The sequence below is a fragment of the Semicossyphus pulcher genome, unplaced genomic scaffold, assembly GCF_022749685.1.
Source record: "Semicossyphus pulcher isolate SPU_LCO1_2020_fin unplaced genomic scaffold, fSemPul1.0.p SCAF_6, whole genome shotgun sequence".
NCBI lineage: Eukaryota > Metazoa > Chordata > Actinopteri > Labriformes > Labridae > Semicossyphus > Semicossyphus pulcher.
The window spans coordinates 2,319,651-2,347,043 of NW_027211737.1; the positions used below are offsets into that span (position 1 = coordinate 2,319,651).

At 41.8% G+C, this 27,393-nt stretch overlaps 1 protein-coding gene across 1 annotated transcript in view; it reads right to left on the minus strand.

The window, feature by feature from the left end:
• unc5db (unc-5 netrin receptor Db) overlaps positions 1-27,393 on the minus strand; it is a 259,568-nt gene that overhangs the window by 134,703 nt on the left and 97,472 nt on the right. The window contains exon 2 of the mRNA XM_069682905.1: positions 12,170-12,385. Coding sequence (XP_069539006.1) covers positions 12,170-12,385 — 216 coding nt within the window. The remainder of the gene's footprint in view (positions 1-12,169; positions 12,386-27,393) is intronic.

Below are 27,393 nucleotides of genomic sequence, written 5' to 3' on the forward strand. Positions count from 1 at the left end.
ACTCTATCTGATAAACAAATACTTTCATCTGACATGCTCTTATTATAGTCAAACAGTTTCATACTGCAGCTACACAGATTACAGGCACTGAGCAGGCTTCCTCGTGAATAACCAATTAAACTGGAGTGAATGGCAGCAGCGCTAACCCATGCTGTGGTTTGTGGTAAAATTAAGAAATAAAGAACATTTGATAGCAGGTGGTCTCCACTGTGCCAGGTATAAATGATAACAGAAAAGTGGGCTTCTTCTGTTTAGTCCCACTAAACACAGTTGACAAGCTTTGGAATGCTGAAACAAATAAGGCAGTTTGTCTCAATATGGTGTGCTGCAGTGTATTTGGTGACAGTGGTAATTTAAGTTGTGATTGACAGGCTTTAGAGGAAGAGGATAAGCAGAACATTGTTGACAAGGCTTATCAGAGTAACCTCTTGATCTGTCCCCCTCCTCAATCCCCTCTGCACACTCTGCAGTTTCCTGAGTCACTTAGATAAATTCTACCACAATACTGACTCACCCAGAGAAAGATAGCAAAAATCAGATCCAAGTTTTGGCTCTTCCGAGATCCAGTGAAGATGAGACTGTTGCTGCTGAATGCATTGCCCTAGTCTAGTTTATGTAGCTGCATGTAGATAGCCAGAATTGTATTTAAGTTTTAGTTCAGAGAAAACATTTTGTCATCTTTCTCTTTCTCCACATGGGACTTCTGTTTTTTTTCTGTTAACCACACAGTAAAGTTAATAAAGTGTTATCCCATAGATCACTATTTGACTTTTTACAAATGTGTTATCTGCCAAATGTACTGACAAACCCCATGTTCTGGTCCACTTTCCCTGCCACCATTTTTAAAGGTGATTTTTAATTTCTAGATCTGTTTGGACGTCATTAAAGGAACTTGTAAAATGAAGAGAAAGCTTCACGTTCTCATGCCAGCATGAATGTTGTAACAAAGTGTCGATGCAATCCAATATATTTAGACATAAGGAGGTTTCGACCTAGCTGCTGACAGACCAAAAGATCTCTCCACTCAAGTCCCCCACAAAAGCAGGAAGACAATGAAACTGCAAACCTTTTACATTACATATTACATTAATTAAAAATAAACATCAATTTGAGTGTAATTGGCTATTTTTATTTTTGAAATTTCAGTAGTTTTTAATTACTGTTTTACACATTGATATAGAGGACATTGGCATGACCCAATGCAAATCTCGCAGCAGCAGGCTGAATCTTGCTGTGGGTGGTCAAAAAAAATGGCAGGAATTTTGCTAGTCCATGTAGGCGTCCCTCAAGGTTTGATGTCTGGCCCCCTCCTCTTCATCCTCTACATGCTTCCCCTTGGTCACATCATCCGCCTTCACGGCCTCTGTTTCCACTGCCTTACCGACAACACCCAGCTCTACATCTCCCTCAAATCCATCACTGATGCCACCCACTCCATCATCACAAACTGCCTCACAGACATAAAAAACTGGATACATGCAAACTTCCTTAAACTCAAGAGCAACAAATCTGAAATCCTCATCATCGGCCCCAAATCACTCACCTCATCCTGCCCTGACTTCTCCCTCTGCATTGATGGGTTCACTGTTCAACTGTTCAACCATCAACCACATCTCAAAACTGCCTTTTTCCATCTCAAAAACATTGCCCGTCTTTGCCCGTTCTCAGCATCACCTCACGACTGGACTACTGCAACAGCATCCTCTACAGCACCTCCTCCAAAATCCTCAACAAACTACAATACATTCAAAACTCTGCCGCCCATCTTCTCACCCACTCCTGCACCAGAGATCATATCACCCCCGTCCTTCAGAACCTCCACTGGTTCCCCATCCAACAAAAAATCCAATTTAAAATCCTCCTCATCACACATTTTAGCTTGGTATTTTCTGCACCTTGGTCATTTTATACTGTATATTGCTTTTACTGTCTTTGCTATTTTGTTTTTACATGTAAGTGTCTTTAAGTACAAAGTTATTCCAAAGTGATGTAGATCTGAGAGTTAATACAACACAAGCAACGATCAAGACAGGAGGGAACGAAGTCAGTAAGTGCCAAAAAACAGCTTCAAGTGCCATTGGACACTGGTGCTGACAGGCAGTGTATAGGGCGTTTTTTTTTTTTTATTCATCCATCCAACCATCCATCCATTATCTTCCGCTTATCCGGGGTTGGGTCGTGGTGGCAGCACGCTCCGCAAGTTGACCCAGGCGTCCCTCTCCCTAGCAACATTTTCCAGTTCCTCCTGGTGGATTCCGAGGCCTTCCCAGGGCAGACGGGATATATAATCCCTCCAGCGAGCTCTGGGTCTGCCCCTGGGTCTCCTTCCAGTTGGACGAGCCCAAAAAAGGGTCACTACCCAAAGATTGTGACCATAGGTGAGGGTTGGAACGTAGATCGACTGGTAAACCGAAAGTTTTGACTTCAGGCTCAGCTCCCTCTTCACCACAACGGTCCGGTACAATGCCCGCATTACTGCTGATACGCCTGTCAATCTCAAGATCCATTTTACCTTCACTTTTGAACCAGACCCCGAGATACTTAAACCCTGTCGCTTGAGGCAAAGACTCACTCCCCACCCGGAGGGGGCAATCCTCCATTTTCCGGCAGAGAACCATGGCCTCAGACTTGGAGGTGCTGACTCTCATCCCAACCACGTCACACTCGGCTGAAAACCGCCCCAATGCCTGCTGGAGGTCCCAGCTTGATGAAGCCAACAGGACAACATCATCTGCAAATAGCAGAGAGGAAATTCTGAGGTCCCCAAACTGAAAACCCTCCTCCCCCCAGCTGTGCCTTGAGATCCTGTCCATGAAAATCACAAACAGAATTGGTGACAAGGGACAACCCGTGTCAGCAACAACAATGTCCAGAGCCTTAAGCATCTCAGGGTAAATCTCATCTACACCTGGCACCTTGCCACTGAGGAGCTTCTTGACTACCTCAGCGACCTCTGCCACGGATATATATAAGACTTCCCCTAGACCTCCGGACTCTGCCTCCTCATCAGAGGAAGTTTTGGCTGGGATCAGGAGTTCCTCAAAGTGTTCCTTCCACCGCCTGACAATATCCCCAATCCGGGTCAGCAGTTCTCCACTCCTGCTGAAAACAGCTTGAGCCAATCCCTGTTCCCCTTTCTGAGTTGTCTAACAGTTTGCCAGAACTTTTTTGAGGCCAACCGAAAGTCCTTCCCCATAGCCTCCCCGAACTCCTCCCAAATTCTTCCGGAGGCAGGAGCTAAAGACCTTATGGACAGGAGCTTCTGCCAACGTTCCTAGTTCACCCTCACTCCACGTTTTGGTTTACCAGGTCTGTCCGGCAGCCTCCCCCGCCATCTGATCCTCACCAACTCACTACCAGGTGGTGATCAGCTGACAGCTCTGCTCCTCTCTTCACCCGAGATTTGGAAACATACGGCTACAGATCTGATGATACAATAACAAAATTGATCATTGATCTGTGGCCTATGGTGTTCTGGTACAGGTTACACTAATGAATCACCCTATGTTTGAACATGGTGTTTGTTATGGCCAATCCATGACGAGCACAGAAGTCCAATAACATCACACCACTCAGGTTCAGATTGAGCAGGGTGTTCCTCCCAATCATCATGGGGAAATACATATACTACCATATATGCTTTATTGAAAGACTAAAAATGATGCAGACTTCTGTCTTTTTCTCCTGCTTTCCTGAGTAGTGGTCATTTGCGGTGTGTCGACCATGTTTTATCAACATCTGCAAAATTCTAAGCAGGGCAGCTTCCATTTACTGTGATGAACAGGCTGATCAGCATTGAGGCATTTATTCGCACAGTAGGAGTAGTGTCATCTCTATTGTCACAAGAACACTGACAGGGAAAGTCCATTTTGGATTTTACTGTTGTTCAACCAATCAATCAATCAAATTTTATTTGTATAGCGCCAAATCATAACCAGGGTTATCTCGAGACACTTTACAGAAAGAGCAGGTCTAGACCGACTCTTTGTTGTTGTTGTTGTTGTTGTTGTTGCACCACAGACTGTTCTTATGTTGTAGCTCCTTACTATGAATTTTCCTCTGTTCAGAGGGGTTTCAAACTGTTGTACAGTGCCTTGACAATGAGTCAGAAGCATCAAGCATTTGTCATTACCAAAATGAATGAAAATGAAATGAAATTTAAGGTTTTGACAGTTAACTTTTAGCCTTAAGCCAGCATAAAGCCTTTAGAGGACTTTTTATACATTTTATCTCATTTTGCCATTGCTGCTAAGCTCCTTGTAGTTCAAGTTACTTTAGTTGGCCTACAAAAGGTGGATACAACCATATAATTATGCCATGCTATTACAATTATGCTTTGACAAAGAACTTAATCTTGATATTCCTTTTAGCTGTGATGAAGAAAATTATTTTTATATCTGTCCTCTGGATATCTTATCCTTGTCTTTTCTTTGCATTGTTACAGTGTCTTTGGTGCTCCTCATTTCTCCTCAACCTGCCCCATCTACTTCTGCTTCACTCGTTTATCTCCTAGAAGGCCTTTTAACAAGGGATGAGGGGGTCTTCTCTCATCACATTCAAGTATGAAAGCAACATTCAAATGAACTTGCTGAAATTTAATCTGTTGAACCAGCTGTTGACAACGTTTTATAGATGGGGCTAGAATAATCAATAAAAAATGCAATCAATATCCATGCACACACACAGGATTGCCTGTCCTCGGGTGTTGTACAGCACACAGTGCAGATATACAGAGTCTTCCCTCAGCATCTACTGCTGGGGAACTCAAGGGCATTGTCAGCTTTATCAGTGCCTAGTCATTCATCAGGCTAGCTGGTAAATAAGAGATGCTACCAGGTTCTGCTAGTTGCATTGAGGGCCCATGCCCTAATCAATAACATTTCAATTCTTCACTGATGTTCTTCTTTGATAAGCCATAGTAATCCAATACACAATGTTGCTATTACTAAGCCAGGACAAAGCCTTTTCGTTAAGACCGCCCTTATATGTGGTATTTTTTTTTTTTTTCTGATATAAGGTGAGCTCACGCCAGGGACTATGGTGTAGCATTGCATCAGGATGGGCCTGATCCAGGCCTGACCTGGTCATTTGACCCCACCAGGAAGAGAGCTAGACCGCTAGCTCTGCTCTGGATCAAAGTGGACACTAATGGAATCAGAGGGGGGTTTACAACCCTCTCCCTTTGTTTGTTCAACATTCCACAGAGACAGGATGTAAATTTTGGGACACACTCCAATGAACTGAGTTGATTGTGGCTTTGTTTTATATGTTTGCATTGAGAATAAAATGTGTATGATTATTAACCAAATGCTTCATTAAAGGACTGTGACACAGCAAGAGAGAGCTTGCACCCCAAACTCCTGAAAAGACACGCAGGAGTGTGTGAAGGTCTCTGCTGCCCAGCTCTTCCCCCTCTCCCTCACACAGGGAGGAGAAGGGAGGGGTGAAACAGAGCTAACCCAGGACAAAGAAACACAGTCACAACACAGAGTGACCTGCACATCATCATCTAGAGAGACCGAACTGGCCGTGCGGTGCCGCTCCGAGGGACGTTACCCGGGTTAAAGCCCAGGGCACCTAAAGCTCCAGGCCACTCCAGGCCACGGCGGTCCGACACGCCTCACCTACAGCGCGATTGACTCTCTCCTCCATCAGAGTAGGTCTAACTCTGCTTTACTGTATATCGGAGTTGATGTGGTAGTATTAAGGGTATTAAGGGTTAGAGTAGAACTTTAGCAAAGATACCTCCCAATATCTCAGCTGCTGCACCGTGCTCCCTTTACAGGTTTCATTTTCAGTCCATCTTTCATCATATTCATCCTGTTATTAACGTTTTCATGCTCATCACCATATTTAGTTAACTCATGTATGTTTAGTATTTTAGTTAATAAATTCTTCATTTATAAAGATCTGCATTGTGTGTTTTGTATGTGTGAAGTACTAAGCCTCTGTACACCGCGAAACAAACTAAATTCTGGACTGTAGCAACCTTCAGATTATGAGATTGAATTAAAACAATTAGGTAACTAATTATTAGTTTTCCCTGTTCTGTCAAAACAGGGTGGGGCCCCGATAAATACCTACAATAGGTTAATTCTTTTAATTGAAGTTAAACTTTAATCTCCAATAGTCAAAATAGAGTCCAGGCATTCTACGACTAATTAATGATTAAATAATTAATCGACCGAATTACGCTACAATGGTGAGGACACCCTCAGGCTCTTCTAATTGCTAATCCACTTAGGCTGGCAGATAACAAGGAGATTTCACTTGGACTGGACACATCACAGGCACTTGAGTACAGTGATTGTAGTGAGAGGTAACCACTGTACAGAGACGGTAAATTCGGGCAAAATAGCTAACAATGTTAATCCCTTACATGGAAAGGGAGGGTATTAGACTGCTGTCAGTCAGTAAGGTGATGGGAGCAGCCACTTACTGACATAGGAATGGTGATGAACAAGGCAAGCCTAATTCGACTTCATGAACATGAAATATGCATCAAATTTCCCTTTTCCAATAACAATGAGGATAACAGATAGAAGAGGAAACTAATCTGCATTACCAAGTGAGTGCTAAGATTCTACAAAAATGATTCTACAATGGATGGGATTCATAAACAGTCATGTCACAAAAGAGACAGAAGACCTCTGAATAGCAATGGACCTCATTCATTGATATATGTGTAGAAATGTTCTTACTCTGCGCACAAAACAAGTGCATATGCAAAATCACCGTCAGATTCATGACACATGTGCACCAGCCAATTTTGTTCTCACCAGAGATCAGAATAAATCTACTAGCAATCTACAATCTACTTACTACCACGCCCCCATTTCTCTACAAAAGGACATCCGCTCAGTGTATTATGAAGAGAGCGGTGAGGTGAAGACAAGAGAAAAAGTTGCAAGACATGGCCCCAAAGGGAAAAAAACGAAATAATTTCAGCACAGCGGGAACGGAGGTTATTGTGAGGTGGAAGCAAGGAAAAACACACTTTTCCGAAGCGTGTCCTCAGGTGTCACAATGTTGAAAGAAATTAAGCTTCAATTACTGAGGCTGTAAATGCTGTGTCTCCTGAGGTTCGGATTGTGGCTGAAGTAAAAAAAAAGTGGTTCATCATCAAGGTGGATGCTAAAAAAAGAAAAGCTGAGCAGAAAAAGAGGAAGGAAACAGGTGGAGGACAAAGATCACCTGATCTGACAGCACAGGATGAGAGACTGGCTGCTATCATAGAGGAATCATCCAAATTTGGAATTTTACCACGGAGTGCAAGTCAATCAGAAGTAAATAACATTTTATTCAAATGAAAATAGCAATGCTCATTGCAACAATTAATTAAAATTAACAATTTAATTTGTAGGCCCGGATGATGCTGAAGTGGAGGATGAAGCACCGTCGACCTCTCTCTCCCAGTTGCCAGCGCCAGCGACACAGCCCACTCCCCAGGCCTCTCACCGGGTGATCACCAATCAGCTGACTCTCCTGGATGTTGTGAAGGAAATCGCAACAGGAATACAAAACAGAAATGAAACTCTGAAACAGTTATTGGATGTCTTTGCTAATAAATAAATGCATTATTGAATTTATGTGTGTGTGTGTGTGTGTGTGTGTGTGTGTTTGTGTGTGTGTGTGTGTGTGTGGCATTTTCTCAGAAAATGTTACTTGAATAAGCAAGTTATTTCACATCTTTAGTCAGATTGCACTTTGAAATTAGCATTATAACTTACCATCATTAGAGACGCTGCATTAAGCCATAGCGAGCCTGAACTGCTGCCCTGCTGGGAGGTCCTGCATATGACTGTGTGTCTTCCTGCCTGTGTGCTTGTGGTTCTGCTCCGGGTGGTATGGGGATGCCATGAGCCACTGCAAGGTTGTGAAGGACACAGCATGCCAGAATAATCCTGCACATCTTCTCAGGGGTGTAAAGGAGCCTGCGCCCAGCTGTGTCCAAACACATCCAACGGCCCTTGAGCAGCCTCCAAACGCATCCCTACTGTGCTGTTATGTAAAATGAAGGAGTCACATGTCCAATAACAGACCCAGAAACCTTTTCAAAAGAACTCAACGCTTTTTATGCCCATTTTGATGTTCATGACTTCCCCACTGAATGTGAGGATCTGCTGAAAGCCCTCCCTTGTCTGGACCCAGAGGAACTGGTCCCTTTTACCGAGGAGGAGGTTAGGCTCCAGCTCAGCCGGTGTAAGCTGGGCAAGGCACCAGGGTCTGATGGCATCCCAGCAAGGGTGCTTAAGACCTGTTCACAGGAGCTCTCACCCATCTTCCACTCAGTATTCACCCAAATCTACCTGACTGCCACGATACCGACCATCTGGAAAACTGCCACTCTAATCCCGGTTCCTAAAAAGCCCCGGCCCACAGAACTCTATTACTATTGTCCTGTTGCCCTCACCCCTATCATAATGAAATGAAGGAGAAGTTGCTGCTGAACATCATCCTACCCATTGTCACACCACAACTGGACCCCCTCCAATTTGCCTACAAGGCTAAGAGGGGCACGGAGGACGCTGTAGCCTGCCTGTTGCACCTCCTCCTTCAGCACTTGGACTCCCCAGGCCACTTCATCAGGATACTCTTTGTGGACTTCAGCTCTGCCTTTAATACCATCCAGAGACATCTGATGATCCAAAAACTGCACCATCTCAACACCCCCCCTCGACTGATCCACCTTATCCATAAGTTCCTGAGCAACAGACTACAAACTGTACGGGTAGGCTCAACTACATCACCAGCACTCACCACCAACACTGGAGCCCCACAAGGCTGTGTGCTGAGTCCTTTCTTGTACACACTCTACACCAACGACTGCATCAGCCCATCTGCCAGGACCACCTACATCAAATACTCAGACGATACAGTCATCCCCATTTCCTCACAGACGACCACTCCATCCTGGACTACCGCAACACCATCATACACTTCACTCAATGGTGTGACAGCAACCACCTCTACCTCAACGTCACAAAAACAAAAGAATTAATAATCAGCCCTCCCACCACCCAGTACCCCATCACCATCAACAACCAAACAGTGGAAACAGTAGACAGTTTTAAATACCTTGGAGTGACACTGGACCATAAACTTACCTTTGACCACCACATCACAGACATTTACAAACGTAGTCACCAGAGACTTTCAGTCATCCGTAAACTCTCCACGTCTCCTTCTGTTGCTGTACAAAACCATCATCCAACCCATTTTACTGTACTGCTCCACCTGCTTTTACAACATGCTCTCTGTTAGAAACCGGACTAAATTAATAACAAACACTGCTTCAAAAATCATTGGTCTACCCACCCCCAACCTCACAGACTGCAATAACAGGGCCATTACACGCATTGCAAACAACAAGCCCCGCTGAGAGTGTCACGTCTTGTTTTTGTTTTGCCTTGTTTTGCACAGTGGTTGTCTACTTTGTCAATGTTTATTTGGAGTCTATGTTTGTGCAGTCTGTGAAAAAGAATTTCCCCTCTGGGATAATAAAGTTTAAATGTAAAGTGCTAATGAGCCTGTTAATTCCCTAAGGAAACAGGAGTTTCATATTTAGGTGACATAATACACAACTCCAAATGAATGTTAATTTTGCCTTGTATCTGCTTGTATCAATGTTGACAAAAACTTTATCCATAACACATAAGTAGGGAAAGGTAATTAAGGCTAGCACATTACTTGTTTATGTCAGTTTCACAGCAAAAAGTACCCATTTAAATCAAATCAAATCAAATTTTATTTGTATAGCGCCAAATCATAACCAGAGTTATCTCAAGACACTTTACAGACAGAGCAGGTCTAGACTGACTCTTTGTTATGTTATTTAAAGAGAGGCCCAACATGAATCACCATGAGTAGCACTTAGCAATATTCGACACATTTGCAGAAACCTCGAGCAGAACCAGACTCATGTTGAACAGCCATCTGCCTCGACTGGATGGGCCGAAAATGGGATAGAAGGAGATGCAGGATAGAGACAGGCAAAGAGAGCAACAACAACATATGTTCTTGTTACCACAACAACACATGTCCTTGTTACATGAACAACAACAGACACATACTTATGGTTACAATGCCAATAATAGTGGTAGACTAGGGTGAAGATTAGCTAAATAAATAAATAAATAAATAAATAAATTAGCGAGAGAAGCAGAGTAATGATAAAGGCTGAGGTAATCGTAAAGTATGCTAATATTAGCTAAAATTCACCACCAAAAGCTAGTGGTCATACTAGAGTTGGCTGCAAAAGCAAAACCATTGAGCGGATTGAATTGAGATGTTTTTTACTTTATAGGAATTCAACTTTTACATTTTAAGAGAAAGAATGAAGTTTTTTTTTAACTCTTAAAGGTTCCATGGTCTTATCTTGAATCTGTACATACGACATTTCAGAATATACTGCGATGTGGTAAACTTAGTGGGTTTTAATTGTAGTTTCCACAGATTAGCTTCCCTCCTGCCCGATGCTGGATGTAGCATACATATGACCTGGCAAATACCACTAAGTGAACTCCCTTATTCAATTCCCATGCACATGGAACAGCAAACAATTTCATAAAGTCATTACTAAGCTTGCAACAATTTCACAGCACAGCAATCACACTATAATGAACTTCCAGAAGCAATTAAAGCCTCTTTCCTGTTGAGGAATCTTCATGAATACAAGAAAGACAACTTTCTCACAATGACAGAGCCTCTCATGACTGAGTATTCCAGCCGAGGTGTCACGCTGACTTTGTTGTATGCCAGAAATCACTTCAGGATGCCTCAGTCGGGTCTTGTAATCAACTTGACAAATACTAATGGGGCTTAATTGGTATGGCACACCACAGCTATCCTCACACTTCAAATCATAATCCCCATAACATTAAACTCAGGTAACAGCACAGGTATTGGCTAAACTTCACTTCACTTATTATTTGAAATTATTGATAATTTCCAGCTGGTGTAGCCTAAAGAAAAAATTAGCCTATAAATCCAAGCACTTGCCAAACCTATAAAAAAACGTTTAATTTTTAAAGCATAACATTAAATATGGCTCATAAGAAACCAATAAAGCAGCAGTACTCAAAAAACCTGTGTGTATATGTATATGTGTGTGTATGTATATGTGTGTGTGTGTGTGTGTGGGTGTGCGTGTGCGTGTGTGTGTGTGTGTATGTGTATTTAGCGCATTTGGCAGGTGCTAATGTCAAGCCCTGCCTGTAATGTACAGATCATAAAGCTGAGAAAAATTTATCACAATAAAAAGTAAGTGTTATCAGGAGGTTCCTTGAGTGGATGACCAGGGTGCATGTGACCGTTTATTGCCACAGACAGTTCAGAAAGACTAAATCAAAAGTTACAATCAACCTCAGCTTTTTCTCTTTCTGCTCTTACCCTCCACATTCATAAATCCCAACAATAACCACACATTTTAAATGCAACAAAAGCAAATAAGGCCCAATTCTTTCATCCATATGTACCTGTTTGTGCTTTTCCATTGTAGTGTTTTCATTCATGTCACCTCAATGCATCACTTTGCATGGACTAGAGCAACCACATTCAACACATTAGCTTTGGAAATGGGACATTGTGATTGACTATGATGTTTTGACAGTGTTTTCCCAACCAGTTTAAGAAATTTGGTTTCCTGGAGGAGGCCATGTCTGTCCAGGCATTTTAGTGTTATTTGGTTCTGTTTTATGGAGAGATTGATCTGACTGACTTTATACACTATGCATGAAAAAGTGCTTTATTCTAATTTATATGTATGTTCATTTTTTTTGTGGTTCAGTTCAGGTTCAGTTACAATGTTCCATCCTTCCACTTGTTTGGATTCTTAAAAATAATATTTTGACCACACAGCAGGAATGTAATCTGCCATTATCTGCAATAATTTGGAAAAAATAGTAGCGGATTCAGCCGATTACCATAATCATGGATTGCTATGGTAAAAAAACAAAACAGAGCAGGCTAAAAATACCAGGTCCCCTGTAATCATTTAATTTATTTAAGGGGGAGTAAAAAAAAACAGGCATCTCAGTTGCTGGTTTCCAACACTTGCTCTGACTCCTATGTTAGAAATCACACCAAATTATCAGATGACACATTTTTTCTGCACAATATTTCCCTGATGTTAGCACTGAACAAAGAAGGTTACATCTGATTAACTTACCAGTGTTGAGGTCGTTATATTCCTGGGAAAAGTGCTCATTCTGATGAATCCATTCCCCATTGCATTTGAAGAAGATTTGTAAGGCGGGCGTGGCTCGACACCGCAGCTTGATTGGATTGCTTTTTACAATGTATGCATCCTCTGGCTCCTGTGTAAAGTGCGGCAGGGTGCCCTGCACAGAGGGTTGTGTGTCAGGCTGAGCATCCCCCGTGGCACCTGAAAAGCAACACCTTGGTTAGCTCATCATTCCACTTCTTTCTTAGAAGAATAACACCTATTCTGACAAAAGCAATTGGAAGTTTCTTTTTCTCTTTTCATTTTCAACTGGATACACAATTTATCTTTGAAAAAACTCAAATGTGATTTGTTTTACAAACAACAGGTATTGCTTACATATCTAAAATGATTGCTCAGGGGACAATCTTTTGAATTCCCAATGCATCCAAATCTAATGTAATAATATAGAAAGAGTATGCACAGAGTCCAATTTGTCCCCTATTCTAGCAAAACTGTTCCTCCTCAGAGCAATTTGGAGATGAATGAAATCAGGGCGGACCAAGTGGAGATGAATCCTGAGGAGACTGATTACCCATATTGTGGCTGTGGAGTCGAAGTAGCCTACATCTTTTCATATCTACAAAGCCTGTATTTTGGTGCACGCAAACAGCCTTGTGCTACCGCCAACGTGCCACCATCTTAAATAACAATTCACAGCAGGTTACCCCCTTTCCTTTCATCATTACTAGCATCCTTTTGAGAACTATGATTATTGTTGCAATCCAGGCACAGTTTTAGAAACACCAATCCAGTGTATTATAAGATCATGACTTTATACAGGTCTCTGCCTCAAATGGCATACTGTGGTTACCTCTTCTGTGGAGAGCACATTGGGCTCTGAGGGCTGGGACAATAAGGAACAGGATGTTTGTGCTCACGCCATCCCCTGGATCCTTCTCAGAATTACAGCCCAGTCCCATCAAGGAAGCTTCAGCTAAGCAATTCAGTGCAGTTAAAACCTATGAAAGCTATTATGCTCCACCATCAAATCCAGTTCTGTCCTCTGAAATCGAATCGGCCCTCTCACCACCTCTCTCAGGCAATGCTGGATCAATGGATGGATAAATAAATTGATGTAGGTTTAAAAAGAGGCCACACATTAAATAACAGGCAGAGAGGTGAATACATGGAAATCATTTGCTGACATTATCAAACGCAGGTCAGAAAGATGTCTTTATTATATTGGTTCTACATGCGTTTGCTAAAGATATGGACCATAATACACTTTTTTCTTTGTGTTCAGTACTTCCTGGAAAATGAAAAACAAAAAGTGTTTTCAAAACGTTTTATCTAAAACTTGAAATATATCAGTCTGAGCAGATACCAGATCCTTATGAAATCTGTGTTATATGAACGTAACTATTTTGGGAACTTTTAGTTAGTCCTGTGTTTGCAGCAAATATTCCAAAACCCCTTTAAGCTAAATAAAAAGGACCAACTGACTTGTTTCTCCTCAATTTACTTACAATTCAGAAAAAAGGACCTACATGAATTTCACTTCATCTCGGAGGACCCCACAAGTTAGAATATTTTAACTTTGGATCCGTTGCTAGTGTTCTGGGAATGCGTTTACTCTTATCCTCCTGCTCTCGTCCACAAAAATGATAGGAATAATATTCTAAAATGATTTTGTTCATAAGAATTTCTGACTGAACAAAATAATTGTGATAATCATTTTTGCAATAATAGAGTCCATCGATGGAGTTTTGCCATTTCTGGAGGGCCTGGAACATCCTGTGTGGTCGGACCACGGAGCCAGGTCACCTGCTTTTTTTTCCAGAATGTTTTGGTGTTTTTTTCAAACTGTATCCTGAAGTTTTAGAAACAGCTGGTCTTTATTTTAACTTATTTATCTACAGCATTGCTTCACTGGCTTGACCTCTTGCTGACATGTGACATCACACATCATCGTCGTTTGACTCCGGAAAACGGAAAACCCTGTTGTAGCGGAAAAAAGAAAATGTTTAACTGTACTTTACACTGGATTACTTTGTCGCTGACCTGCTGGGTATACTATGAAGCAGGATTTAAGATCATCAAGTTACTTCAGAGTTATTCCGAGTTTTCAGTACTACAATGGTGGCTTACTTCTTACCGGGGTAGATCGCCATGGTAACTTATGCTGAACACCTATCCTGCTCCGGAGCACGTTTAAGATAAGAGATCAACCTGTACTAATGACCACCCTCTGACCAATCAGGTCTCTTGATTCAGGAGCTCTGTGAGAAGATGGTGAGACGGAGGAGAGAGAGCGACAGGTAAAACAGTATGATTTTTTATATTCATGAAAGATATTCATCGTGCTTTATTGATATAGGCCTACATCTATACAGAGACTGATCACAGCACTAAAGCCCCTGGATTCCATTAAGTGGATTCCATCATCGCTATACACCGTACTGTTTTACCCCGGCTGATAGAGATGATGGGGACAGAGAGTGGTTTCTGCTTGCTGCACGATGTTCATTATTTACTTTATGCAACACTGGGGGCGACTGTCACTAGAATAACACTACAGTGACAGTCGCTCCCAATCACAGATGCAACATATCAAGGAACATGCACATCTTGCTGTGCACCAAATTTTCACATAATTCCCTCTGACCCAGTTCTTCCTCTCTGACACTAGACCTTGTCTGTCTGATCAGTTTCATGACTTTATATGACAATTTCAGCATTACTAAAGCCCCTTACGCACATGCACTGCACGCTTGAACATTCTTGACAAGGGAGGGGGCGGGAGGGTATTGCAGTGAACAATACGTCACCAATTTAAAGAAAGCTATATTGTTGTTCCATTATAACTGTGCTTCATTCTTCTCCACCATATGTTAGTGTTTGTTCACAAAACTACTTAATTTTGCTCACCTTGCTTCTCTTGCTTGTTATTAAAGACATTGCGTGTCGAAATGATCAAATGAGACCGACACTACACAGCTGCACTTAAAATCAGCTGTGTAGAACAGAATAATAAAGTCCATATTTAACAGAAAATGCCGCACCTCAATCAATGCATTCGCAGGAGGGACCAGCGAACGTCTGTGTGTGTGTGTGTGTGTGTGTGTGTGTATTTCTAACAGCATGTGGAAGAAGCTGCTGCAGGTTTGGGAGAGACAGAGAGCGAGGGGAGAATGTCCAGAAAGTTAATCGATCAGGGATGACGATCTTTTTTACAGATTTTAACATGACCTGGCTGAGCAAATCAGTTTCCGATAAGGATATTTATATTAGTGTTGATAATGTATATAGGACTGACCGCCCAAAAGAGGTGTGGGTGTAATAATTTGAGAAAAGTTTCAAGTGAATGTGCTGCTCTCCAAATGAGAATCTAAAAAGTTTGACAGTGGTGATAGTGGTGCTCTACCCTCCTTGATAAGATAAGATAGTACTTTATTGATCCCCAGAGGGGAAATTGGGTGATGCATTTGATGCAGCTCCTATCAGGCCTGAATTTTTAAGAAATACGAGCTCTTGAATATATAAACTGGAACTGGCTGCAATCAGTAAATGATGCCTTCAGAGTTTACTGTGTTTCACTAAACCTCTTTAAGATTGTTGATATTGCCACACGACCAAACTCTGAAAACAATGAAAAATAATTTCTAATAGATGTAATAAAAGCAGTATGTTTAAGCCTGATTTGAAACACTTCTTTCTTCATGATTCGTTTTACTTTGATTGGGAGAAAATCCTTCTCATTGCTAATGTCGATAATGCCTGGAATTTCCTTTATGAGGATTTTGATGATTTGGTTAAGAAGCACGGTCCTCTCAATAGTTCCAGAGTGGAAGGCAGGAACCATGCGTGGTTCACTCCAGATCGATCAAATCTTCTTCATGAGCGTAATTGCACGGCATGGGCAAAAGCAAGAAAAACTAACCATAATTCAAACCAACTGGTCTTTAGGCGATTGTGCAATCCACGCACTGTTAAAATCAGAAAAGCTAAAGCTTTCATTCATGCTAACCCTAACCCTTTTTAATGGGGTGATCCAACTGTCTCAAAATCTCCAAATTGTCTGTCCTGGCCAAGGTGCTGGAATTCCTTGTTAGTGTTTTTTTTTGAACACTAACAACCTTTTATCTGATTATCATTATTATCTGGTTTCTGGAAAAAAAACACAGCTAAACTTCAGCAGCTCCTAAAATATTTAATGATTTTATCTAATGTATGGATAACAAGCTGCATTGGGAAGCCCTTTTTATTGACCTTTCCATGGCATACAGTACTCAAACAAAAAAACTGAAACTGGGTTTTTATTTCAGAATCAAATCCTGCTTTTCTTTCGAGTCTAAAAAAAGACTTGTTGGGGCCACTTTTATGTCTTTGCTAGATTATGGTGTTGTCTTATACTGTACACACGCATCTTCCCAAAGCTTACATGCTCTGGACACTGTGTATCATAGAGCACTGAGGTTCATCACAATTTTAAAAGCCCTCACTCATCACTGTTTGCTGTATGCACGTGTTGGATGGTCTGCCTTGTCCACATGTAGACTAAAACACTGGCATATATTCTTATTCTAACACACATAAGACGGAAGAGTACATGAACTTACAATCTTCAGTACCATGACCCGAATCTTACTGTCTGTTCCAGAGGTCAGAGCTGAAATGGGAAAAAAGGTGTTTATGTTTGCAACTCCCTTTACTTGGAACAAATGACAAAAAGACCTGAAACTTAGTTTGTATGGATGGCTGCTCAGAAACGTTGTTAATGTGCTGCTGCCTGTCTTGGCCAGAACACTCTTGAAAAAATAGATTTTTAATCTCAAGAGCTTTTTTCCTGGTTAAATAAATGTTAAAAGAAAACATACAAAAAACAAAAACAACAGTGTTTGACATAATGGACCTTTTAAACAGGAATGATTTAAGAATTACATTCAGCTAAGCTCTTCCTAAGTCCCATTATTTACACATGTAAATAATGTTTATTTTTATTTATTTATTAAATTACATATTTCCTTTTTTTTTCAATCACTGTTGTTTGTGTGTAGTGCAAACGCATTTTAATTAACAGCTTTGTTACATGTCAGCATTAGAGAATAAATCATGTAACTTCATCACCATATGGTTTGGTTGACTTTATGGCAGTTATTGATCACACCATCTGTCCAAATCTTTGCACCAGGGTATCTCATCAGCCACCTATAAGCTTACGAATGTGGGTCCTTACTAATCAGTTTTGCCATGAACATGGATAAAAACGAATAGTCGGATTTCCATTACATTAACTGTTGACCATTCTCATCAGAGGATTAATCCTCACAATTTAAATGACTCCTGTCATTAACCTTTAGCACTTCCATCAAGCCAAGAATCCTGATTTATTTATGTTCTTTCAATTTTGAGCTTTCCACTACCCTCACTCCAAATTGTCGACTTTGTACACAATTTATTTATTTATGTATTTCAGATCTGAGGAAGAAACCTTTGGTGGGATCGAAGATGCATCATGATCCTTGTCAAGTCCAAGTCAGTAATTTCAGACAAGCGACGCTGAGGGGCATTCTGTTGCCGCCACCATTTAACAACGATGGCTGTGAGTCTTTTCACCTGTGGGTTCGCCACTATGAGGTAGTTCAAGAGGCACGCTAGGACAGTGGGGATACTGGATACAGTGTTAGCAGCCGAGTTACCCACTAGACTACCACCAGAACTTTTCATTGTGTGCGATAATCTTCCCCAGAGAACTCAGGCTTCTCATACTGAAGCAAAGAAGCAGTTGCAGACGGCATTTGGCCAAAAGGATGTAATTGCATCGTTTCGAACATTCCCTAATGCCCGTCATAAACTGCCTAATGAAGCATGGAAGTCTATGCTGCGGATGTATGCAGGCTTGTGAAAGAAGCTTTCCCAGATTTTGAGCAGAATGCTACAGAATATATTAAACTGTCTGCATTGCTGGTCTGGATCAGGAACTCCAAGTAAAGGTTCACGAGAGAGGAGTGAAAACTTTTACTGAGGCTTTTGAAGTAGCCTCCCAAGCTGAACGGGCTCGCCAAGCAGCTAGATTACTCATGCCAGTGTCCCCAGCCAATGTCACTAACAGAGATATTGGCACAATGCAGTCAGTTAATTCGGTACAAGAAAATAAAGCTGAATGAGCAAAGTAGTGAGCCCCACCCAACAGACACACACAGGTGCATTTGCACAGATCTCCCTAACCATATGGGAGGAGCCCGGATAGGTCCAGAAATGCATGGAGCGCAGACTATGGTCATTCCCTATCAAGGTATACCCGTGAACGCTATTCTCAGAGGATTCGCCGCCACCACCAGGATTACACCCACAGGCAACCTGACAGGTACTGACAGCCTTACAGAGAAGACCACTACTACCACGACAATGCATTTAGCCCTTACGAAGAACAGAGAGGGCGACAACCCTCTCCTAACAGAAGCTACTATGACTCTCACCGCTGAAGCCCAAGTCCCTATGCCAAGCATGTTTCATTCCAAGAGTATGGGGACAAACAGTGCCCCACCAAGAGTGGCTACAAGGATCATGGCAGATATCAACAGGGTATGCAGGGCGCTCATCAGCTACTTCTCTGGGAGCCCCAGATGTCTGCCTCACGGAAATAACAGACAACAACAGTACACCACTGACTCCAAGTGGTAGTGCAGATATGGCAATCCCCTGTAATGAAACTGAGAACATTGAAACATCACTTCACCACCTATGTACACTGAACAGAAATTTTAACGCAACACTTTTGTTTTTGCTCCCATTTTTCATGAGCTGAACTCAAAGATCTAAGACTTTTTCTACAACCCCTGGCAAAAATTATGGAATCACCAGTCTCGGAGGATGTTCATTCAGTTGTTTAATTTTGTAGAAAAAAAGCAGATCACAGACATGACACAAAACTAAAGTCATTTCAAATGGCAACTCTCTGGCTTTAAGAAACACTAAAAGAAATCAAGAAAAAAAAATGCGGTAGTCAGTAACAGTTACTTCTTTAGACCAAGCAGAGGGAAAAAATTATGGAATCACTCAGTTCTGAGGAAAAAATTATGGAATCACCCTGTAAATTTCCATTCCCAAAACTAACACCTGCATCAGATTAGATCTGCTCATTATTCTGCAGTTAAACAGGAGTGATCACACCTTGGAGAGCTGTTGCACCAAGTGGACTGATATGAATCATGGCTCCAACACAAGAGATGTCAATTGAAACAAAGGAGAGGATTATCAAACTTCTTAAAGAAGGTAAATCATCACGCAATGTTGCAAAAGATGTTGGTTGTTCACAGTCAGCTGTGTCTAAAATCTGGACCAAGTACAAACAACATGGGAAGGTTGTTAAAGGCAAGCATACTGGTAGACCAAGGAAGACATCAAAGCGTCAAGACAGAAAACTTAAAGCAATATGTCTTGAAAACAGAAAATGCACAGAAAAACAAATGAGGAACAAATGGGAGGAAACTGGAGTCAACGTCTGTGACCGAACTGTAAGAAACTGCCTAAAGGAAATGGGATTTACATACAGGAAAGCTAAACGAAAGCCATCATTAACACCTAAACAGAAAAAAACAAGGTTACAATGGGCTAAGGAAAGGCAATCGTGGACTGTGGATGACTGGATGAAAGTCATATTCAGTGATGAATTGCGAATCTGCATTGGGCAAGGTGATGATGCTGGAACTTTTGTTTGGTGCCGTTCCAATGAGATTTATGAAGACGACTGCCTGAAGAAAACATGCAAATTTCCACAGTCATTGATGATATGGGGCTGCATGTCAGGTAAAGGCACTGGGGAGATGGCTGTCATTACATCTTCAATAAATGCACAAGTTTACGTTGACATTTTGGACACTTTTCTTATCCCATCAATTGAAAGGGCGTTTGGGGATGATGAAATCATTTTTCAGGATGATAATGCATCTTGCCATAGAGCAAAAACTGTGAAAACATTCATTGAAGAAAGACACATAAGGTCAATGTCATGGCCTGCAAATAGTCCGGATCTCAATCCAATTGAAAATCTGTGGTGGAAGTTGAAGAAAATGGTCCATGACAAGGCACCAACCTGCAAAGCTGATCTGGCAAAAGCAATCAGAGAAAGTTGGAGCCAGATTGATGAAGAGTACTGTTTGTCACTCATTAAGTCCATGCCTCTGAGACTGCGAGCTGTTATAAAAGCCAGAGGTGGTGCAACGAAGTACTAGTGGTGTGTTGAAGTGTTCTTTTGTTGTTGTTTTTTTTTCATGATTCCATAATTTTTTCCTCAGAACTGAGTGATTCCATAATTTTTTCCCTCTGCTTGGTCTAAAAAAGTAACTGTTACTGACTACCGCATTTTTTTTTCTTGATTTCTTTTAGTGTTTCTTCAAGCCAGAGAGTTGCCATTTGAAATGACTTTAGTTTTGTGTCATGTCTGTGATCTGCTTTTTTTCTACAAAATTAAACAACTGAATGAACATCCTCCGAGACTGGTGATTCCATAATTTTTGCCAGGGGTTGTATGTACACAAAAGGCCTATTTCTCTCAAATATTGTTCACAAATTTGTCTAAATGTGTTAGTGAGCACTTCTCCTTTGCCGAGTTAATCCATCCACCTCACAGGTGTCATATCAGGATGCTGATTAGACAGCATGATTATTGCACAGGTGTGCCTGAGGCTTAGACTCCAGAAACTGTTCACTTAGGGATGGACTTAAATTAAAGGAACTGTACATTAGATGTAACAAGAGACACTCGACACCTAGAAAAGAAGTTGAAGTTAAAACAAGACTCAAAACAAAGACACATTACAACAAGACAAGGAAGAGACGGTTAGACTGTAGCAGGAAGGATTTAGGCAGACCAAAACTAAAAGAGATAAGATACAAGAGGATGCGTAACATGGACTCGGGCTCCAGTGAGTCAGATCTGGGTGATTTGGGTGACTCAAAGTTCAAGAAAAGGACCCAACACAAGAGGCTTCACAGCGACACTGAGGACTCAGATCAACCAAAACCAGAAAACACAAGATACAACAGGAGAGACTTCAGTTCAGAGGAGGATTCAGGTGAGCCAAACCTGAAAAAGACTAAATACAAAAAGTTTTACAAAAGAGACTCTAGTGATAGTGACAGCAGGGATTCAGATGGTGTAAAACACACACAAAAGGAATATCACAAGAAGAAAGAAGGACTCATAACAAAAAGTAGATACAGGCGGTCTACGGTGAGAAGCTCCCGTTCCAAAGCAGATGATGAAGATGCATCAAACAAAAGACACAGAAACTCTTACACAAGGCTTAAAACCTCTGAGCATTCACAGATCTCAACAGAAAGCAGCTCCCTCGTTGTTGGTGATGTTCCTACAGTTCATGGACTGAAGAAATACCACCGAAAGAAAAACTACTGTGTTTTCTGCCACCAACCTCAATCCAAGATTGCACGCCATCTAAAACGTAAACATCAGGACGAAACAGAAGTTGCTTCAGCAATGATGTTCCCAAAAAAATCCAAGACCCAAGATGTGTTTTTGATCTCCTTCGCAAGAAAGGAAATAGGGCACACAACATTGAGACACTGCCGAAAGGAGAAGGGATGCTAGTAGCACGTAAACGACAGAGTGATAAACAGTCCAGTCCAGCAGACTATCAACACTGTTTTGCTTGCTTTGGGCTTTTTAAACGCAAATCTCTTTGGAAGCATGCAAAACGGTGCTCACTCGCTGTAAAAGCTTGCAAATGTTTGCCCGGCAAAACAAGAATACAGACTGTCTGTGCAGGTGCTGAGCCTGTACCTGAAGAAGTGAACAAGAAGGTGTGGGCAATCGTGAGTAACATGACTCAAGATGAAATTGCACAGGCAATAAAAGAAGACAGACATATCTTAAAGGTAGGAGAAAAGATGTACAACAGGCAACGCGAAACTGCTTCACAACATGACAACATCCGTCAAATTATGCAAGGCCTTGGGAGACTCTTGATCCAAGGAAGGAAGGTGACCCCTCTGAGAAAGATGGAGGATTACATCCATCCACAGCACTTTCATCATGTCGTCCGAGCAGTGAAAAAAGTAACTGGCTTCAATGAAAACAGCAACAAGTTTGAGAAACCCACTTTAGCCACAAAGCTAGGGCAAAGCATTCAGAGAGTGGCAGACATCATCGAGGCTGAGGCACTTGCATCCCAGAATAACGATAAAAAACTGCTTGTTCAGGAGTTTAGACGCATGTACAGTCTCACCTGGAATTAAATGATCTCTTCTGCTGCATATCGTACGCTAGAAGAGAAGAAGTGGAACAAACCCAAGCTTATCCCGTTAGTAAACGACGTGAAAAAAATGCACATCTGCATGACTGACAGGCAGAAAGATTATTATGAACAGCTGCTAAATCAGAAAACTCCAAGGAACTGGAGCAATCTGGCCAAAGTTACACTTGCACAGGTGATCCTTTTCAACAGGAGAAGAGAAGGAGAGGTCTCTAATATGAATCTGGAAACCTATGTTGCAAGGGACCGCTCTCCACTCAATGAAGATGTGGCTGAAGCAGAGTGGAAATCAGAGGGAAGCGAGGCAGGAAGGTGCCGATCATTCTCACTCCAACCATGGTTCAATCGCTGGACCTGCTGGTAAAGGAGAGGAGCTCATGCCGCGTGGGTGACAACCCCTACTTGTTTGCCAGACCAGGATTTGACACAAGACTAAGGGGGTCAGACTGCATTCGTGAGCTAGCTAGAAGCTGTGGTACACGCAAACCTGAAGCTTTCTCATCAACAAAACTAAGACGACAGGTGGCCACTGTGTCCAGAGTGCTGAATTTGAATGACACAGAACAAGATCTTTTGGCAGACTTTTTGGGACACGATATTAGAGTCCACAGAAAGTTTTATCGCCTTCCTGAAGGAACTTTACATCTGGCAAAAATGAGTAAGGTACTGGTGGCATGTGAACAGGGGAGGCTGGCAGACTTTAAGTAGAAAGGTCTGGACCAAATTTCAATAAGCCCCGAAGGTAAGAAATGATTAGATAAGCAAATCTGACTCTGACAGGTATGATTACTTTCACACATTTAGAAGAGCTTAATCTGTTTGCTGTGTTGAAGATGGATCCCATGTTATAGAAGAAAGCTCAGGGATTTCTTCCGAAGATGACGTAAAGGCAGCTTCTACAGGTGAATCTGAATAACACTGATTTTATTTGATTATTTTTATAGGTGCATCCTTAATCCATGCGCAACAATTCTAAACATCAACACATACTGCTCAGCATTTTTGCCCTGTGAACATTTTCATTCCCTTTTTTGTCTTTTCAGGAGGAACTTCAGTAGCTCAAGACCGGGAGGACCCTTTGGACCTGCACTTTGAAGATGAGCAAAGTGCAGAAGGTATGCAACAAAGATAGTATCTGATTTTTCTAAATGTACTCTTGTGATAGGTGATAGTTAATGCTCATCAAATCTTGACCATTACAGGAATTGCTTGACATGAAGGATACAATTTTTGACCTCTGTTCAAGGTTATTATCTGCGTATGTTTTTTAGGAGGAGCATCAGTTTCTCATGAGAATGAGGAAATCACAGAAGGTAAATATGTGCTGCAGCTGTAGTTGGAAATTAATTCAGTTCTCTGAGTTCTGGGAAGTTGAAAAATATTGTAGTTTATTTTATTGACCGCCTATCACAACTGTGGTTTACAACAGCTCTATAGGCCGGTTAGTCAAACATTTTACCAATGTACACTGCAGAATGTTTCAGAGTGCAGATCTTTAATTGTTGTTGCATATTTGAAGAATATGGCTTTTGAAGTCACTATCTGCTGCTAAAGTTTATTTTTCAGCTAGAAAATACTAATCTGTGTTACTTTGCTTTCTTGATGTAGGAATCATTTCTTTGTTCATGAACCATTTCCAGAAGAGTCTGCGATGACAGGCAGGCAAAGGATGTCAAAACAGCTCAGACATAACAGAGGTAAGATCATGTGGACACTGGTCTTAGTTACTGTACATATTCATGAATAGTTTTTAACTGCCCAGATGAGGTTGGGCAGAATGTATGCGCTGCAGATCTCATGCAGAACATGTTGGAGGCAATTGTCAAAGATTCAAAGATTTATTGTGTCGTCATTGTGTGAAAATGTTTTTATATTCAAGGGGGTAAAACCAGGGCTGCCCCTGGCCAAATTGGGGCCCTAAGCAGAATTTTATTTTGAGGCCCCCCCATTACAAAATGACGAAAAACACGAAATGCCATTTAGGTTTACAACCTTTATTAGTAGGAACCAATCAAATGAACAGCCTCTTTCAACAATGGAACAAGCCTTTTACAGATGCACACGTTAGCATTTTCTGGAAGCAAAGTCATCAGTGAGGTCATCATATGACAGCTGCTGTGAAAGGATCAACTGGTTTTGCACTTGGAGTAGTGATAGAAGCATCTGTAGCTGAAGAGATGGTGCTTGATGGCCCTGGTGACGTACTGGGCGCTGGCTCCGTGTCACCCTTAGTAACAAACTTATTATTATTATTAGGGCCCGAGCACCGAAGGCGGTGCGAGGACCTCTTGAAATTGAAGGAATTATTATTCTTTGTTTGTTTGTTTGTTTGTTTCTGGTGCCAAATGAATCGCATATTTGGCGGCTTTAACATGCCCCAAAACTCATCAAATTTGGACTGTGCATCAGGTCTGGTAAAAAATTTGATATTTTGTGGGTTTCGCAGATGACTGTTGCAAAATGGCTCCATAGCGCCCCCTAGAAATTTTCAAAAACGCCTCCCCATAGAGGTTACTTTCACCTAGGTGTATGAAATTTGGTAAACATATTGAACAGCCCAAGACGCACTAAAAAGCCTCTTGCACCCATACCTCAAACCAAACAGGAAGTCAGCCATTTTGCTTTGAATTTCAAAATAAGACGTGTTTTTGGCGATTTACAGGGGTCATACTTTAACGAACTCCTCCTAGGGACTTCCTCCCAGACTTTTCAAAGTCGCTCAGTTTATTGACAACACATTGAAGATTAAAAGTTATCAAAAGCTTGAGTTTTTGAGAATGGGCGTGGCCTTGGCTGGGGGTCAAAGTCTGATGTTTTTTGGGCAAAATGCCAAAAAATGAAAATCACTGTAACTCTCACATACAGTCTTCTATCCTCTTCATATTTCACATGTATGACAAGAATCCCAGCCCCAACACAATTACAGGAAAATATTTCCCATCAGGCCTAGCGCCCGCTACTGGAAACAGGAAGTGACATGTTTTACTCTACAAGCCCCTCCTCCAAGGTGGTAAAACATATTAACCTCAAATTCATGTCAGGAAACTCTTAAGATCTTGATTAAGGTCTGTGAGAAAACTTGGTGAGGTTACAACAGAGGGCGTGACCCTGGCGGCGCCACGAATATAACCTTCGCCATGATGCCTCGCCATAACATTTAGGCATTGATAACTCGTCCGCACTTCATCCTGTCTGCACCAAATTTCACATGCTTGATCAGAGTCCCGCCCTGAACAGATCTACACACTCCTTTCCTTACCAATCCTATAGCGCCACCCGCTGGTGACAGCCTGTATCAACTCTCATATACATTGTCCAATCTCCACCAAGTTTCACAGGTTTGATGAGGGTACTGCCCTGAACACATCTACAGATACATTTTTCACTCAAAGTCATAGCGCCACCTACTGGGCAGAGCCAGTACTAACTCTCACATACATGGTCCGATCAGCTCCAAATTTCACAGGTTTCATGAGGGTACCGCCCTGAACAGGTCTACATATTAATCTTTCGCTCATAGTCATAGCGCCACCTACTGGGCAGTGCCAGTACTAACTCTCACATAGATTGTCCGATCAGCTCCTAATTTCACATGCATGATGACAGTCCTGGCCTGGACAGATCAATATATACATTTTTCACTCATAGTCATAGCGCCACCTACTGGGCAGAGCCTGAATAAACTCTCATATACATTGTCCAATCTCCTCCAAATTTCACTTGTGTCATGAGGGTACTGCCCTGAACAGATCTCCATAGGATTTTGGGTGATGCTGATAGCACCACCTACTGGTGCACAGCCCCTGGCTGCAGCACATGCTGTGGCTCATTCACACTCTGCTCTTGCAGCACGCCCCAAGGCTGGCTCGCACCCCGTGGTCGCGACATGCCCCAACATGGCCACGGGTGCGAGGGCCCGTTCATCGCCGCTTGCGGCTTTAATTTGTTTTGGTCTTAATGGTAAATTAGACAATGAAATTAATGTAAATACTAGCCTCACAAAGATTAAAATGCAATTAATGCAAATACCACTAAAACTAATAATAATATTCATTATGATTTGATTTGATGATATTTCTATATTTAAATATTTTTAAACTTATTTTTACATTTTGTACTTAGGTTCTATATTCCTACACTGCTGTTTGCTGCTGCAACACTTTAAATTTCTCCATTGTGGGTCAAATAAAGGATTATCTTAATTTATCTTATCTTATCTTATATGACTGTTATGAGTTTAATTCACCAAGAGATGGCAACATTTTACCTCCATAAAAATAGCCCAAAACTTCGATTGATGGCATAGATTGATAGGCTCTAAACCTGAGCCAACATACGACCACCAACTGGTTAGTTAACCAGTCCTTTTTCAGCAGAGGTGAATGTATCTGCAGTTAACAAGACATTCAATAAATGATAATCAGGGCCCCAAGAAAATGTCATCTCCAATCCACATCTAGACAGAATTATCCTCTCTTCTGTCTCATGATTAGCAGGCTAGCAGCTGGGGTGTTTTTCTTTTTTATTTCAACAACAAATGAAAGCACAAGCCTCCTCTTGTTTTGACTTTTTCTTTCTTTTGCTTGCTCCCGATTAATTTTGCCGTTTGGAGGCCATCTCTCCAACTGCATCCAACTGCCTGTCGGCGCATCTGACCGCTGGTTGGTCAGATGCTTCGTGCTGTCAATCATTGCTGCAACGCGTGCGGTGTCAGATTACTCGTCTCTTTTTTTTTCTCTCATGCTTCATGCTGACTTGGTGCTCTATGTGCGCCTTGCGGCAGCGATGCGCATCCTATGGGCATTTGCAGAGAATGCATCCCCTTGCGCAAAATGGGGCCCCAATGGATCGTGGGGCCCTACGCACAGCGCGTGTTCTGCGTGTAGGGAGGGGCTGCGCTGGGTAAAACTAATTTCTTTGGGCCTGATTAGGACTGCCAATGACAAAGAAATA